Source organism: Juglans microcarpa x Juglans regia, chromosome 8D (assembly GCF_004785595.1).
Source record: "Juglans microcarpa x Juglans regia isolate MS1-56 chromosome 8D, Jm3101_v1.0, whole genome shotgun sequence".
Classification (NCBI taxonomy): domain Eukaryota; kingdom Viridiplantae; phylum Streptophyta; class Magnoliopsida; order Fagales; family Juglandaceae; genus Juglans; species Juglans microcarpa x Juglans regia.
Genome location: NC_054608.1, coordinates 3,754,000 through 3,771,229, shown reverse-complemented (window position 1 = coordinate 3,771,229; position 17,230 = coordinate 3,754,000). Strand labels below are relative to the sequence as shown.

General features: G+C 38.9%; 1 protein-coding gene across 1 annotated transcript in view; it reads left to right on the top strand.

Moving 5' to 3' along the window:
• LOC121243197 (protein translocase subunit SECA2, chloroplastic) overlaps positions 1–17,230 on the top strand; it is a 50,810-nt gene that overhangs the window by 21,107 nt on the left and 12,473 nt on the right. The window contains 7 exon segments of the mRNA XM_041141278.1: positions 100–192; positions 339–434; positions 521–606; positions 1,750–1,828; positions 2,020–2,133; positions 7,633–7,728; positions 7,797–7,860. Coding sequence (XP_040997212.1) covers positions 100–192; positions 339–434; positions 521–606; positions 1,750–1,828; positions 2,020–2,133; positions 7,633–7,728; positions 7,797–7,860 — 628 coding nt within the window.

The following is a 17,230-nucleotide window of genomic DNA, read 5'->3' as shown; positions in this document are numbered from 1 at the left end:
ATTTTATTGATGAAAATGATAGGTATAACCCACGTACACAGCATGATATATATATGAAAGCTTATCTGATTCAAGCTTAATTTTTGTATGTTTTTTTAGGCTGATTCAGTTGTTGTGGCACAAATCACCTATCAATCACTCTTTAAGCTTTATCCAAAGCTTTCAGGGATGACTGGGACTGCAAAAACGGAAGTATGGCCTCTATATGGATCATGACATTGTATTTATCCATTTTTTGAATTATCTATAAAAAAAATTAACCAGTTTTTGAATCCAACGTTTTGCTTATTTTTGTGATAGAGATCTCATGTAAAAGAATTGCATTCTTATCATTGCAGGAGAAAGAGTTCTTGAAAATGTTCCAGACACCAGTAATTGAAGTGCCCACTAATCTTCCAAATATTCGTAAAGATTTGCCAATCCAAGCTTTTGCTGTAGGGCATTCCACATTTATACTTGATTTTGTTTTAGGTTTGCTTTATTTAAACTTGACTAGTCCATTGGGTCACATGCTATTTAGTCTGCCCGTGGAAAATGGGAACATGTTCGTCAAGAGGTTGCACATATGTTTACACTGGGCCGTCCAGTTTTAGTTGGAACCACAAGGTAAATCTCTGGCTTACCTGTCAATATAACTTGTTTAATAATCTTACACCTGGCTTTGAATGTGACTAATTTAAGCTGCCTCAATGTTGTTTATATCCTAATGTTTTGGAGCTCTTAACTTGATTGCAATATACTGTATGTTGCATGCTGCTGCATTTAGTTTCCGCAGAAGGCAGTATAAGGGGACTAAGTGAGTTCTGAAATATATTGATAACTTGTATCCCTTGAAATAAGGTCTTTATGGAATGCCAGCCCTTCTATACATAGTGGCTATCCAATTTTGACAATATAAAAACTTGGTCGCAGCAACAAGAATACCCATATCCTCATGAGTGCCTTCCACCAATACCAAGTATAAGATGAGGTTGATGTTCCTGTGATACTGTGAAGTTAAATCTTGAAATCGTTTTTGCATAAGACATTTATCAACAGGAAGAACATTGCATGAGTGGATCCTTTCCCCATCAATAGCACTTATAGGATTTCCTTAAAACAAAATTGACTGGAAGTGGAATATACAGGAAGGAAAAACACGACATTCCTCCCTTTTTTGATATGATAATGCGTTTTGTGATATGATTGGATCCCTTTCCAGGTTATTGATTTTTAAATAATGAATTGCTAATGGATATGTCATATATAGCTGTTTCATGCCATCAGTTCTTACCTTTAGGCCCATCAAGCTATATTAGTGGATGCTTTTTTGCCTTGGTACTACTGGAGGCTACTTGGGCTTAGTTTGGATAATGAAACTCCACCGTTCATGCATTTACTGTGTGTAAGATTTTAAGTCTATCTAGAGTGGTGAACTTGGAGGGAGAGGAATAATAGAAATTTTGAGGATCGCGAGTGGACAATTGAAAAGTTTTAAACTTTCTTTTTCAATACTTTGTTCCTTTTGGCAGCCTCTCTAGATTTAATTGGCTGACTTTTCTATTATTTTCGTATATATTTTTCTGTTAAAAATCAGGTGTTTCTCTTGTATATGTCCAATGCACCACGGTTATGCCTCTTTTTTAATAAAATCTTTGATTACTTATCGAAAAAAAGAAGAAGAAAAAAGATTCAAGTGTTGGTTAATATAATCTTTTAAAACTTACAAGGAAAGCTGATTGACTACGAACTCTAATCTTCTCAATGCAGTGTCGAGAATTCTGAACATTTGTGTGATCTGCTGAAGGAATGGAATATACCTCACAATGTCCTGAATGCACGACCCAAGGTTTGTTGATTTTATGACCTTAGAGTTAAATGCACAGTTTTTCCTTTTTGAGAAATGATGCTTATTTATGTGGCATTTCTTTTATCTTTATGGATACTCCTGTTTATTTGTTTTGTTTTGTTTTTTTGTTTTTTGTTTTTTCTGTCTTTTAAGAATACTCCTGTTACCTTTCAATTCTGTTTCTTCATCAGTATGCTGCAAAGGAGGCTGAAGTTGTTGCGCAGGCAGGGCGAAAATATGCGATCACCATTTCCACAAATATGGCTGGTAGAGGCACGGATATAATCCTAGGAGGAAATCCAAAAGTAGGTGCGCTTGTTACATAGCGCTCGTTTCAATTTGTAGTTCTCATTTTAATTTTTGATTAGTAAGTTACTCATAATCTGCCTCTCTCTCTCTCTCTCTCTCTCTCTCTCTCTCGGTATGATCTTTCATGTTCCATTCCTGGTGCTTCTCGCCGGGGATAATCCTTAATCTTTCTTTACTTCCCTGATTCGTTTTCCCTTTTTCTTCTTTTAGTTTTTTCATTAGTTAGATGAAGATGGATCGTAGTTTTTGGATTGAAGCTAAGAGGTTTGTGTTTAGTAGGAAAGGTGGTAACTTTTTCTGTATTACTGAGAGGAGCAGGAAGATGTCCAAGTCCCTTCATCTCAGTGGAGGAATGGTTATTTGGAAGGTTAATAAGGATTCTTTTCAGACAAAAAGGGAGGGTAATAAAGTTTTTATGGTTCAAAAGTGTCAAAATGCGTTTGGAAGGTTTGTGAAGCTGATTGAGTTTGGCACTGGTTCAGGGAATGGAATCATAGTGATTCTAGAAGGGAGGAAAGGGGTGGTTGGGCAGGTTTTGTGAGATTAATGAGAGAGATGGTTGATTCTAGGAAGTTTGTCTTAGTTTCTGAAAATAGAGTTGTCCTAATGAATGGTGGTGGTGAATGGGATTCCAAAAATAAGAAGGTGATTTGTTATACATCTTCGAAAGGTGTTAATCATCATCGTGAAGTTTCTTATATGTTGGCTTTAACGAATCCAGGGCAGGAGGGTTCTTATCCTCAACAGAATTATGGCAATGGTAAATTCTGGAGGGATGAGTCGGTGCTAGATGGTAGCAAAAGGAATGATATTTTGTGGTGGAAGCAATTTGATGGAAGGAAGAATGGTTGGCCTGCTGAGGTGTTGCAAAAAGTTGGAGAAGTCGAAGGGTCTCTATGACACGTTAAGGGCAGTGTAATTTGGATGGAAGAAGAGGTTGGAGTTATTGTTGAAGAAGGTAGATGAAGGGTTGGCTTTATTTATGGGCTTGGGCCTAAATTTAGTGGATAAGGAAGAGGGAAAAAGGATGGGGGAGTCGCGGAGTGGGCTTGAGTGTGTTAAAGTTAAGAAAGCAGATGGGCTGGATCGAGGCCCAGCAAACAGACCTGGTCATTGGAGGGCAAAGCCCTTACGTGAGAAACAGGGCTCCAAAAGCTCGAGAGGAGTGGAGGCCTAGCCCAAGGGTTCAGTGGCTCCAACAGGTACTTTGACGTCACAAACAAGGTCGTCGGCAGTAGGCCAGTCTTTGAGAGGCTATCCGACGGGGGCTTATCCTACGACGAATCTTCGTTTACATGGATCTGAGAATCGGAACACTGAGGAGGTCTAGATTAAACCCTTGATGACTCAGGAGGTTGTGATTTCTTCACAGAAAGGGACGAGGGTGGTTGTCAAATCTTCTGGGGGTACTCAGGCGGTGAGTTCAACTTTGCCGAAAGGGAGATTGTTGACTTCCTCTGAGCCCGAGGTTTTGATGGGAGATTCTCATCTCGGCTATGGGAGATTCTCATCTTAGCTGTTACTGGCTCCTACTGAGCTATGTTTTGGAGGCACTGAGCAGGTACCAGAGGGGGTGGAAGTGGAGGAGGGAGTTGTGGAAATGAGAGGTAATGCCTCTGGGTCTATCGAGGAGTTTGCTTCTGGGGTCCCTTGCACCCAGATGTTTAATTTAGAGCTGCAGATGATTCTTGGAGGGGAGGAGGAAACTGAGGCAAGCGACTCAGGGGAGCTGAGGGAGTTTGATGATGAATTGGATCCTTATCTGTTGTGTTCTGTCCATCCTAAAATTGATTGGCCCAATTCATCATCTGATTGGGTGTTGAGGAAAGTGGATGAAATCAAGGATTGCGTGGGAATCTCATGTCGGTTTTGAGGAACAATTTAGAGCACTTCTAATAGTTATAGAGGCCGGTACCGATAAAAAAAAAATAGTTATAGAGGCCGGTCAATCTTTATTGGCTAGATCCGCTTTAAAGAAGTAAAGGGAATTGAAGAGATTATCATGCTCTATTAATTATAATACAAAGGGAGGAAGTGCCTTTAGGGATAAAGGCAAGGAGAGGGTTGTTTATAGTCATCAATGAAACTAACAATCATCTCTTGGAATGTGAGGGGGCTGAATGAATATAGAAAACGTCTTCGGGTAAAGAATTTGATTCGTAAGTGGAGGGCTGATGTTATTTTTTTCCAAGAAACCAAGCTGAAATTGGTTAATCAAACAATTGTGAATAGTTTATGGAGCTGTCAATCTGTGGGATGGGTTGAATTAGTTTCAAAAGGGGCTTCTGGTGGTATTATTGTTATGTGGGATAGGAGGATAGTGAAGATGGTAGATCATTATGTGGGAGAATTTATGGTTGCTTGTCAATTCAAGAGTGTGGATGATGGATTTGAATGGGCTTTTGTGGGGATTTATGATCCTAATGTGGATAATAGTAGGAGAAATTTATGGGATGAAATTGCAGGTATTTGCTGCTGTTGGGATGTTCCTTGATGTTTTGGAGGGGATTTCAACATTATATGGTTCCCTAGCGAGTGAGTGGAGGATAATTATTTCTCTCATGCGATGAACGCTTTTTCAGATCTGATTTTTGAGCTTGGTTTGATTGATTTACCGATGGTTGGTGGGGATTTTACGTGGTCCAATGGAAGGTCATGATCTAGGCTAGACAGATTTCTGGTTTCAGCTTCTTGGGAGGTTTGTTTTTCTGATTTGAGGTAGAAAAGGTTACCGAGAATGTGTTCTGACCATTATCCTATTATGTTGGAGAGTGGGGACATAAGTATTTTAAATTTGAAAATATGTGGTTGGAGGCGGAGGGTTTTGTGGATAGGGTGAGGTCATGGTGGTCTTCGTACTCTTTCTGGTATTCCGAGCTTTGTACTGGCTGGCAAACTTAAAGCCTTAAAAACAGATTTGAAGAAGTGGAATGTGGAGGAGTTTGGGAACATGGAAAATAAAAGGAAACTTTTGATGCAGCAACTGCAGAGTTTGGAGGAAAGGGAGCTGTTGGGGGACATATCCGGTGAGGAATTGGAGAGAAAAAAAAGTGGTGGTGGATGAATTAGAGAAGATCATTTTAAAGGAAGAAATCTCTTGGAGGCAGAAATCCCGGGTCGTTTGGCTGAAGGAAGGTGACAGGTGCATGAAATTTTTTCACCGTATGGCAAACTTTCATCATAGAAATAATGCTATTGAGGCTCTTCATGATGGTGAAAACATCATTTCAAATCAAGAGGTCATTAAGGATCACATTGTCAATTTCTATGAGAAGTTGTTCAGGGAAGAATACTCATGGAGACCATAGCTTGGTGGACTGTTTTTTGACTCCATTGATTAGGCAAGTGCAGAATGGTTAGAGAGAGCTTTTGAAGATGATGAAGTTCTTGATGCGGTTAGAGGAATGGCAAGGGATAAGGCTCCAGGTCCGGATGGTTTCTTAATGGCTTTCTTTCAAGCTTGTTGGGATATAGTGCGGGATGATATTATGAAGGTTTTTCTTGAATTTTATACATTTATGAAATTTGAGAAAGGCTTCAATGCTACATTTATCACACTTATTCCCAAAAAGGTAGGGGCTGTGGAGATGCGGGATTTTCGGCATATTAGTTTGGTGAATGGGGTATACAAGATCATCTTTAAGGTGGTAGCTAATCGTATGAGTGTGGTGTTGGGAAAAATTATATCGAAATCGCAAAATGCTTTTGTAAAGGGGAGACAAATTCTTGACTTGGTCTTAGTTGCTAATGAGCACGTGGATAGCAGAATTAAATCAAATGAATCTGGAATTTTGATCAAATTGGACATGGAAAAGGCATATGACCATGTTAGTTGGGATTTTCTCTTGTACTTACTTGGGAGATATGATTTTGGAGAGAAATGGTGTATGTGGATCAAACATTGCATTTTGACGTCGAGATTTCCATTTTGGTGAATGGTACCCCGATTGGGTTTTTTAATAGTTCACGTGGCCTGAAACAAGGAGATCCGCTATCTCCTTTTCTTTTTGTCTTTGTCATGGATGTGTTGAGTAGAATGCTTGAAGCGGCGGTAGAGGAAGGCACTTGTTGGGTTTTGAGGTGGAAATGAGGATCGAAATAGCATTAAATTATCTCATCTTCTTTTTGTTGATGGCACTTTTATTTTCAGTAGGCCCAACCGAGAACATATTCGAACCTTGAGAGCTTTGTTGTTATGTTTCGAAGCTGTCTTGGGTCTCAGGATTAACCTTAACAAGTCTGAAATTGTATGAGTGGGTGCTGTAGTATCTTGGTCTTCCCTTGGGTGCTTCTCACAAATCTATTTTGATATGGAATGGGGTGATTGAGAAGATTGAGAGAAGGTTGGCTGGATGGAAAAAGTTATATTTGTCTGTAGGGGGAAGAATTACTTTGATAACGAGTACGTTGTCTAATCTTCCTACATATTTTCTTTCACTTTTCCCTTTGCCAGCTGGGGTAGCAAGAAGAATTGAGAAAATTTATCATAATTTCTTATGAGGAGGAATAGGAGAGGAAAAGAAGTTTCATTTGGTGAGTTGGAACAAGGTTTGTCAACCGGTTTCTTGTGGAGGATTGGGGGTGAGAAATTTGAGGTTGTTTAATAAAGCACTTCTTGGAAAATGGCTTTGGAGATATCATGTAGAGAGAGATGCTTTATGGAAGAATGTTGTTGCTGTTAAATATGAGAGTAGGTGGGGGGATTGGTGTTCTAATGAAGTTAGAGGAGCGTATAGGGTGAGTTTATGGAAGTTTATTAGGAAAGGTTGGGGGGAGTTTTCTAAACATATTAAATTTAAGGTGGGGGAAGGGAAGAGGATTATTTTTTGGCATGACATTTGGTTTGGGAAATCAGCTCTCAAATCTAATTTTTCCTCTCTTTATAGGATTGCAAGGGATCAAAATGCTGCTGTGGCAGATTATCTTCAACATATGGATAATAATATTCTGTGGAATATTGAGTTTATTAGAGATGCAAATGACTGGGAAGTGAATGTTGTTTCAGAATTTTTGGGAAGAATTTATAATTCAAAAGTGATGCAGGGAAGAGAGGACAGAAACTATGGGACCATGCTGGAAATTCCAGGTTTTCAGTTAGTTCTTTTTATAAGTTGCTTACTTGTCATTCTAGCTGTGTTGGAAAAGCATTTGGAGAGTGAAGGTACCTACTAAGGTGGCGTTCTTCAGTTGGGTGGTGGCTCTAGGGAAAGTATTAACCATGCATAACCCCTTAGAAAACGTGGTTTGTGTATAGCTGATTGGTGTGTGGTGTGCCTATTCTTGGTAATAAAATTTCTTATTAATTATCAAAAAAAGGTGTGCTTGTTACATAATTATCACCAATGTTCAATGCAAAGCATAAATCATAGCATCACTTCTTGGTAACTTGAAGTTTATGGGCATATTTATTTATGTACACACAATTTTAGTTTCATATTTCCTTGTTTGGAGTATCACCTTGATGATGAGTTGTCTTTATGCTGTGATGTGTAAAGATGCTTGCAAAAGAAATTCTTGAGGACCACTTACTTTCATCTTTGACACGAGAAGCTCCTAATGTTGAAGTTGATGGTGAAGCAATTTCACAAAAGGTAATTCACTGTGGTCCCTTAGCACCTGTAGACTATAAATTATGTGTTTAATCAATCTTTTGGTGTAGGTATTGTCAAAGATAAAGGTTGGATCATCATCAGCAGCATTGCTAGCTAAGACAACCTTAATGGGTGAGTGACCATACATGAAATATATATTTTTTTAATCAGTAGACAAGATTTTATTGATAAAAAAAAAATAGGCAAAAGCCCAAGTATACGGGACATATACACGAGCAATGCCTAATTGTGCTAGTTTAGAGATACAAGGAATTCATGAAAAGACATGCCAAGAAAATCAATTACAATCGACCAATGGAGTAAAGTATTGAAAAATAAATTTCTAGCTCATCCATTGACCACACTTGATCTTCAAAACTTCTTTCATTCCTCTCCCTCCAAATACACTTCCATAAAGTTATTGGAACCATTTTCCAAACTGATGCAATCTGAGAGTTACCTTGAATGTCTCTCCAAGAAGCTAGGAGGTCAATTACCTGTCTCGGAATCACCCAAGCTAATCCCATCTGAGCAAGGACTTTTAATTCCACAATGTCCTTGAAATCTCACAATGAAGTTGTATATGGTCAAAAGACTTCCCTTTTTTTCCACATACAACACCAATCCATGAGTATGATTTGACATTTCCTTAGGATGTCTAGAGTGAGGGTCTTCTCCAAGGAAGCCATCCATACAAAAAATTTTGCCTTAAAGAGCGCCTTTCTCTTCCAAATACTCTTCCATTGGAATGGATTTGTATTGTGCGTTGTTTTGGCATGGTAAAAAGAGTTGACAGTAGACTTCCCTTTCTTAGAGAATAGAGGGCACCAAAAGATCTTGTCTTCGATTCCCTCCAACAAACGAGTGGAGTACACTAGGTCATAGAACTCTGAAAAAGCATCAATTTCCTAATCTTATGCATCTCTAAGGAATGTAACATTCCATTAGGGAATGCTATTAGAGAGTATGAAGAGGTCCACAATTGAGGCTTCTTTCATACTTGCTATACCATAAACTTGTTGATAAGTTTCCTTGAGTAGTGATACTCTTCATAAACTTGTCCACAAGTTTCCTTTGCACAAAAGCGTCAGCTCTCCTGACTCAAAACCTATCCAAGTATTCGTTGGCAATAAACACCGAGTCAAGAATTAGACTACCTTTGACAAAGACATTTTGAGGCTTTGATATTAACTTCTCCATTACCTTGCTCAATCTATTCGCCAAAGTTTTGGAGAAAATCTTGTATATCCCGCTCACCAAGCTAATGAGACGATAATCTCTTACATCTAGAACTCCAGGTTTTTTTGGTATGAGCACAATAAAAGTTGCATTAAGGTTTTTTTTAAACCTTCCACTTTCATAAAATTCATGAAAGGCTCCCAATATGTCTTCTTTGAGCACTTCTCAACATGTTTGGAAAAAAGCCATAGAGAAGCCATCCTGGCATGGAGCTTTGTCACCCGCCATGCTTTTTAATACTAGGCTACGTGTGGGTAGTTCATGATGCTCCTATGCGCACCCTTGTGAGCACCCTAATCGGTTCACATCTGACCTCAGAGAGGTGACACGTTCTACGCAATTATCAATGTGAAATGTTTATATGGATCCGATCCACAAAGGAACTACTATATGCAGTAGGTGGAGCTGTTGCTCGTCTTTGAGTACGTAGAAGAAGAGGAGCTGTTTTCAACAACTAATATATGGTGTATCATATAAAGTATCTCCTTGTTAACCTCCCTCTAGGGTGGTTGCCTCATTCCAATTGCCTCCACAAGGAAACATAATGTTTTAGACCCATTGAAGTAACCCTACCCTAAGCCCAGCCCACAACATAGGCTTGGCCAAAAGCACCTCTGATTCATGAGATCTCTCACTCAAAAATACAGAATGCCCGCTAGCCCCCTATTTGGATCCCTCAGCGAGTACCTCAATTACCTACTCCTAGGTGCCCCGAGTATGCTGAAGGCACTCATTATATTCCCAGGTCGCCACCTCTTTGGTACAAAAGAATTGCGTAACCATATGAACTAATACATGCGTAACCATTTGATTCCCTGGTCAACACCCTGCTCCCTACCTAGCAAAGTTTTGTGCTACTTGTTGGCATGCCATTGCATGCTGACGAAAGCAATTAACCATTGCATGTAAGCTCTTCTCCTCATACTATGCCTTCTCACATTAAATGGTAACATATTCAAATCACTTTCCATTGTATTCACCCCCATTTTTTTCCTATTCAATGTTGTTCTGAAAAGATAAGTGAAACTCTGAAAAATCGTTGTGTAGGTTTCTTGCAAAGGTAATCATAGCTATATCTTTTCCTTCACTTGAATTTCACCTTCTTGGTTGACACAAATTAGACTGCCATAACAAGGCACATGTGCATCTCCTGGAATGGCAGACATGTTTTGGACGGTAGAACGAGGAGAGGGGGAGTCGTGCCCATCCTCTGTCTAGGCATGGCATAAACATAAAAATTTAAGACTGAATATGACGGAACGAAATATTCAAAAATACGTGATATGATTTTATAGGCTGTTGCAGAAATAGTTTACCGAACAGAATGTGATCTGGGACACGATGGGAGTTTGTGTGCCTCGGTAGGAAAGAGATCACCAAAGTATAGCACAAGATCGCCTTTTCTTGCTGCCATGGGGTCGACTTGTAAATAAGGTAAACCCAATGGGAACCAAAAAAGGGGGGTACCGCATTGGGCAGAAGACGATCCAAAAAGCAGAGGCTCACCTAGTTGAAGGAAGGAGCTTTGAAAGCTTACCTTATTATTAGAGAAAGGGGAAAGGGGCAACCTATCTTACTAATAATAAGAAAGGGGGTGGGATAGGCGAGAGGTAGCTTGCTTCCAAGTTGGTCTGGCCGCAAGGAATCAAGAGATCTGTGCCGGTGCTGCCTTGGATCTCGGGTGACGGAATAAGCTCAAGCACTCAACAAGGTAACCTAACCATCAAGAACAAGTATCCACTTTCATTGCAGACTTCTTCTCCCTAATCAATAAGTGTGAGACTTATCGAAGTTGGATCTACAGTCGGGCTACTACCAAGTGTATATCGCAGAAGGAGACAAGCCAAAGATGACCTGCGTGACAAGCAAGCAACCTTTCTAATAAAGGGGCATTTGATTTGGTTATGCCTTTTGGAGTCACCAATGCACCTACCACGTTATGTGCCCTCCACAATGAGCTATTCCACCTGTACTTAGACGACTGTTGGTATACTTTGATCGTGGACTATCTTTTGAGGAACATATTGAGAGAGAATCGGATTTGGTTAGATAATGTGTGGTTGGTAAACAATGATCGGTATTTTAGCAAGGTACGAAATGTATCGTCAAATATTCAATATGATTCTGGACCCCATAGTAACAACAAAGAGTGTGCTAAACTATTAGCAGGAGTAGAAACTGCAGTGATTAAGAAGTTGCAGCCTTCCAAATAGGAACTTGCCAATCCGTGTGTACACCATGAAGTTACAAAGGTTGTACCTGTAAACCAACCATATAGAGAGACTAGTGTAATTTGGTTCTCAAATTTTCTTTTTTTGGTATGCCGTTCCGAGAGGAGAGAATGAACATAAATCCAACCTAATATCATGACAAAGCTCCTTGAACAAAGATTTCTCTATATATTCTCAAGTTTTCTAATCGTACTCGGTCTATCTTATTTTTATATTTGGGTACTTGGACTAGATTGCAATAGCCTATTGCAAAAACTCCAATCCCTCCTACTTGGAAAGGGGCTCCACCTTCTCCTAAAAAGACTCGGATGCTGTTGTGGAGTTTTTGCAATAGCCATCATTTTAGGCATTGGGGATACTGAGCTAGCTAAGATGATGGCTCTAGAGGGGGCAAATTGTAACGAAGTTAAATCTTCAAGATCTGGGAATTGGTTGCGATATCTAACTTTCGCTTCTTGCTACGGAGGGGATTTTAACCCCGACCAATTGTCTTGATTGTGGGACATCATTGAGAAATAGGAATCCCTGTTATCAAAAGATTTCTTGCAATTATTTCTAGTATGGAATGAGTAAATCATCCACCACTTTGGTATCTTATTGAACAAAAATGGAGATATTGTTCCTCCATTGATCAAGAATCTCGATTTCTGGGTAGTATCATGATCATCCAATAAGAAGGGTTTCCATTTTTCAAATGAATGATTTGAAGATCTATTGATTCTAACAATTGGTACGATTTATGTTACAAAATTAGATAGCAAATGTAAGCAAGTCTTTTCTTCGGAAGCGTAACAAAAATAGAATAAATAGAAAAACCTACTTTCATTCCCAAGCCACTTTCCTTCCATTTTCTCCTAAACCCAACCACTGCCCTTGTTCCAAGATTTTTCACGAATCTACCTCCTTTGTTTCATAACAGATGCCAAGAAGAACAAAAGGCTTTGGACAGGTAATGGATCTTGAAGTACGATTTTAGCATCCCCCTGACGAAATCCTCACATTAGGATTACTTGTTAATGGTTGATCAAGTTTGATAGATTCGCCCTTTGAAACAAGAAGTTCTGGTCCCAGGGGGATAATATCAACCTCTTGATGTCTATCGCTCCTCTTAGGCCTTGTTTGTTTTCGCATATGATATGAGATGAGATGAGTTGAGATGTGAGTTGAAAGTTGAATAAAATATTGTTAGAATATATATTTTTTAATATTATTTTTGTTTTGAGATTTGAAAACGTTGAATTGTTTATTTTATTTTGTGGGAGAATTTGAAAAGTTGTAATGACTAGATGAGATGAGAATGGATGTGAAAACAAACAAGGCCTTAGGTTTCTTCCTCCCACGCCCGCGCCCGCGCCCGCTGACGCCTAGCCCGCGTTAGAGGGGAAGATTAGCAAAGCGAGAAAAGACAGAGGGAGGGAGCAACATCTTATTCTCTTCTGAAAGCATGCCCAAGGAGTGGGCATCCATCCAATCTTCACTTGTAGACATCAATGGCCTTATTTCCGTTAGTTAACTACTTCTAATGAGCGAGTTAGTAGCCTACCTCGACTGAATGAACAAAATGAAAGAATCTCATGTTTTGTGCTACTAAAATCTCTACTCCTAGGAATAAAAGGTCCAAGAGCGAGACAGTTCAATATGTCTCCTCCAAGTAACCATTCTCGTCATATACAGGGTAATAGGGATTGCCATCCCACCAATAATCCTCATAAGCAGGGCCCCACAACAACCCATCCCTTCCACTACCATTGGGTAGAATATCACCGTCAAAACCCAAAGGGCATGGCTTAACAACCTCGGAGTCACCTCCTTCAGGAGCATACCACTTATCATCAACCTCAAGACTTCAAATACAGTATCAAGAAGTACTTCTTGTGGAAATCCAAACCTTGAAAAAATTCTCTTGAGCTTTTAAAGAAAGCATAAGATGATCCATTGACCAATATAGAAAAGTGTTTTTTTTTTTTTACGAGATCAATGAAAGTGTTTGAGAAACCAAACTAACCCATGACTGCAACCAGTAAATCCCATTCAAGACGATTGTATGTGTAACACCCCCTTCCCGTAGGCTAGGAGTGCCACGTATTTTCCATAAAAATAATCCGGTAATAGATCCCATGATTTCATAATTTAAAAAAAAAACTGAACTTTTATTATGCGGAAAAATGTCTAGTAAAACTGTCTTCCAAAACATTAAATAAAATAAACTGAAATAAATTCATGTCATAAAAACATGTTTATTTTAGTAAGTCTGAACTAAAAGTAAATGCTCCTTCTACTCCTGGCCTGCCTGTTCGTAATCATCATCTTCACCTGGGTGGTTAAAAAAAACATGAAAACAAACTAAAATGAGTCGATGACTCAGTAAGAAATCTATCACAACGTAAATGTAATAAACATAAGATTTTCATAACAACTTTCATGCTGAGCTTAAAAATTCATGACTGTTCATACTGATGCTTATGCTATGTATGACTGTTTTAACTGAATTAACTGACTGATCTGACTGATTTAACTGATTTATCTGACTGGCCAACACACTTAACCCTGTGTGCAAGGTTGTGCACCAGCCCCACATCCCGCTGCAGCAAGGGGAACTTCTGATAGTATTCTAGCATACTATGGTGGACCACGACTAAGTTCATGGCTTGCACACCACCCTGAACTGAACTGAACTGAACTGCATTGGTACCATGCATCTGAATGGCCATCTTATTAACTGATCTGATATTATCTTACACTTGAATTTAAGATGGTTTACGTGTCTTATACACATGAGATGCATGACATACTACATACATAATCATAAATTCTGAATTTAAACATGATGCGGAATGACATGGTCGTATGCTATGCTAGATGACATGCTTGCATATGACATGAACGGTTCATAAATAATAGCTATCAAAGAACTGGCTTGAATAATACATACATATAAGCTAAATGTGATGACCTAATTTATGATCAAATTTACTTACCTCGCTGCGTGTCTTCTTGAATAATACTTCGTAACTTGAGACCTATATTCAATAAATAACTATCACTAAATTGTTTGGAAAATAAATAAATGCTAATATCTTACTTAACTAAATTCGAAATTCTAAAATATAGTCAAACCAATATTTGTTTAACACTAAAATCAATAATTCATAGTATTTAAATTACTTAAAATACTAATTTATAATTTAGTAGAAATACTCGAGCTATTTTAAAATAATTCACAAAAACTTAAATTCTTAAACTAAGTTTCATTTCTCAACATAATTATTAAATCTTATAAGAAACTTAATAAATTCCATTAAATTCTTAACATAGAAATTTTATTAAAATGAAGCTTTAACTAACTATATTTATTTAACAAAAATAAACTCAACAAGTAATATTAAACTCAATAAAATCACTAAAATAATTAATGAAACAAAATAAGATCAAGTCTAACTTAAAATATAAGTTCAATCAAACATTATTATAATCTGCAAAAAGTCAAAACTCTGGCCCATAAATATAATACTGTACTACATGAGCCCAAACAGGAAATAAGCCCATCCCAACCTCATACGGGCCTAAGGCCCAAGGCCCACCAAAAAGAAACCTACGGGTTCTTCAAGAACACGAGTACACGGCAACCAAAATAACACAGAGTAGAGAGAAAGGGTCTGCGATGGTCCGAAACTCACCAAGAGGGAGGGGCTGACTCGGCGACGGCCCTGGGTGGTTGGGAGTGGCCGGCGGCGCGACTGGGGGTTCCTATGGTGGTGCGGCACCTAGTGAGAGAAAGAGAGAGGAACTACTAAACCGAAACCAAGAGAGAGAGAGAGAGCTGTGGCGGCCGAGGCCTTACCGGAGAAATGAGTGGCTCGACGGGGGTTGTGGGTCGGCGGCTTCTGTGTCGTCGAGGAGAGGTTCGGCGCCTCTTGAGGTGGCCACCGAGGAGAAGGGGCGACGGCACTGGTTCGGCAACAGGGGTTTTTCGCAACTCACAAGTTTGTCTTCTCATGTACAGGTAAGCACGTTTTATAATGGTAGGTGATAGAGAATTAGAGAAACCCTAGAAGAGCATAGACGTGCACGTGCAAGAGAGTGGAGACGTGCATGTATAGAAGATACTGGGCAACAGAGTTGGTGTTCCACTAGGACGTTATCAAAACAAACAAAATCACCGAGAGAAACATATGGGTTGGGTGGTTTGAAGTTCTCAACAGAGGTTAACAAAGTGATGAGGTTCGGTGACTAGAAGAAAAATTAAACTTTAAATTTCAAAACAAAACCGTAGTAACAAAATCTGATACACTTTAGAAATCCTTATTAAAACAAAACTCTAACAAATCATAATTCGCAACTATAATAGAAGATATAAAGATAAAGTACATATAAATTCTGATAAAACTATAATCATAAAAACAAATATAAATTCTAAAAATATAAGATTACTAGGAAAAATTACTTATATACCCTAAAACCAAAACTGGTATGTCACAGTATGCCTTCATCCTATAAAGTTTGAAGATGATTTCATAGCTCCTCTTTGCCCCCTATCTAGTCTAGTAAGGCTTTGATTTACGAGGTTCTGAATACAACATTTCTGACTTGATGGATGCACTAATGGATGAGGGTCATGTGGGCAATTCCTTAATATCGATAGAACGTTGATCAATATTCAGGAAGAGATCGAAGATCATAGCAGGATCTTATCTGATCTTTATCAACACAGGACTCGGAGCCCCCTGCTCAAGCAAAAGGGTAATCCTTCGGAATTGAAAATTCCTTTTGGATTTCTTATAGTGGAGGGGAGAAGACTCATTTTTCATTCTTTATAGGGGGGCTATTGTGGAGCCTAGAGAGGTGAAGCAATCCAAGTAACTTATATAAATTAAGATATGTCTTTAACTATTCATATCGAAACCTCAGTTGAAAAAATCATTGGCCTTGACCACTGGGTTAGAATGTGGAGAACCAAAACAGAATGGTTCCACCTACTCAAAACTAAGAGGGGATGCCGCCTACTACTAAAATCCTTGCACCCATGAAGTATGGAAAGTGCCAAACATTGGAAATTGTGGCGCCCTCAACCCCCATGTGTGATTTGGTGAGAGTCGTGACACCAGGATGATGGCCACTCGGTTCACACACCCCATCGCCAAGTGCAAGTGTGTGCGAACATGCAATATGTGTGCAATATATAATGCAACAGGAAAATAATAAAGCAGTCTTAAACTAAGTATCAGAAAAGTTTAAGCAAATACAACCCAACAAAAGGTCCTCCAAGAGCTTAATACAATCATCCAGCTGTATCAAAGAAATGAATAAAAAGGTTCAACAACGACATGTAAAGTCCAAGCCATCACTCCTGAGGTGGGGTCGGTCCCTCTTGCTCATACCCATCCTCTGCATCAAAGTCTACGGTTCCATGGTACAATGAGATTTTGCAATCTCAGTAAATAAATCAACAGAACAACAACCAAGAGATACATACATGAAATTATTATTTTTTGATAAGTAATAAGTAGTTGTATTGATATAGATAGGCATAGCCCAAGTACACCGGAGGTATACATAAGAATATACCAAATTAAGGACTAGAAACTGTTACAAGAAAGTTTTGGAAGCTGAGACCATTTAACTCTAAAGCAATTGCCCACATAAATAAATTCTTCCAAAAATACTCCTAAAATCCTCTGAGGAACGTTCATGATCCTCAAAAAGTCTATCATTTCATTCGCTTCAATACACTAGAAAATACAAATAGGAGCCATCTTCCATACTGCTGCAATCTGTGGTGTCCCTGTGATCCCTCGACAGTTAGCTAGTAGTTCCACCACTCTTCCTGGCATTACTCAAGCTAGTCCCATACTACTGAAAAAGTAGCTCCATATCTCCCTTGCAAAATCAGAATGTAATGGTAAATGGTCTACCGATTCCCCACTCTTTCTGCACATACAACACCAGTCAATAATTATAATTCCCTTCCTTCTTAGATTATCAACGGTTAGGATCTTCCCTAGAGCTGTTGTCCAAACAAAGAATGCAGCCCT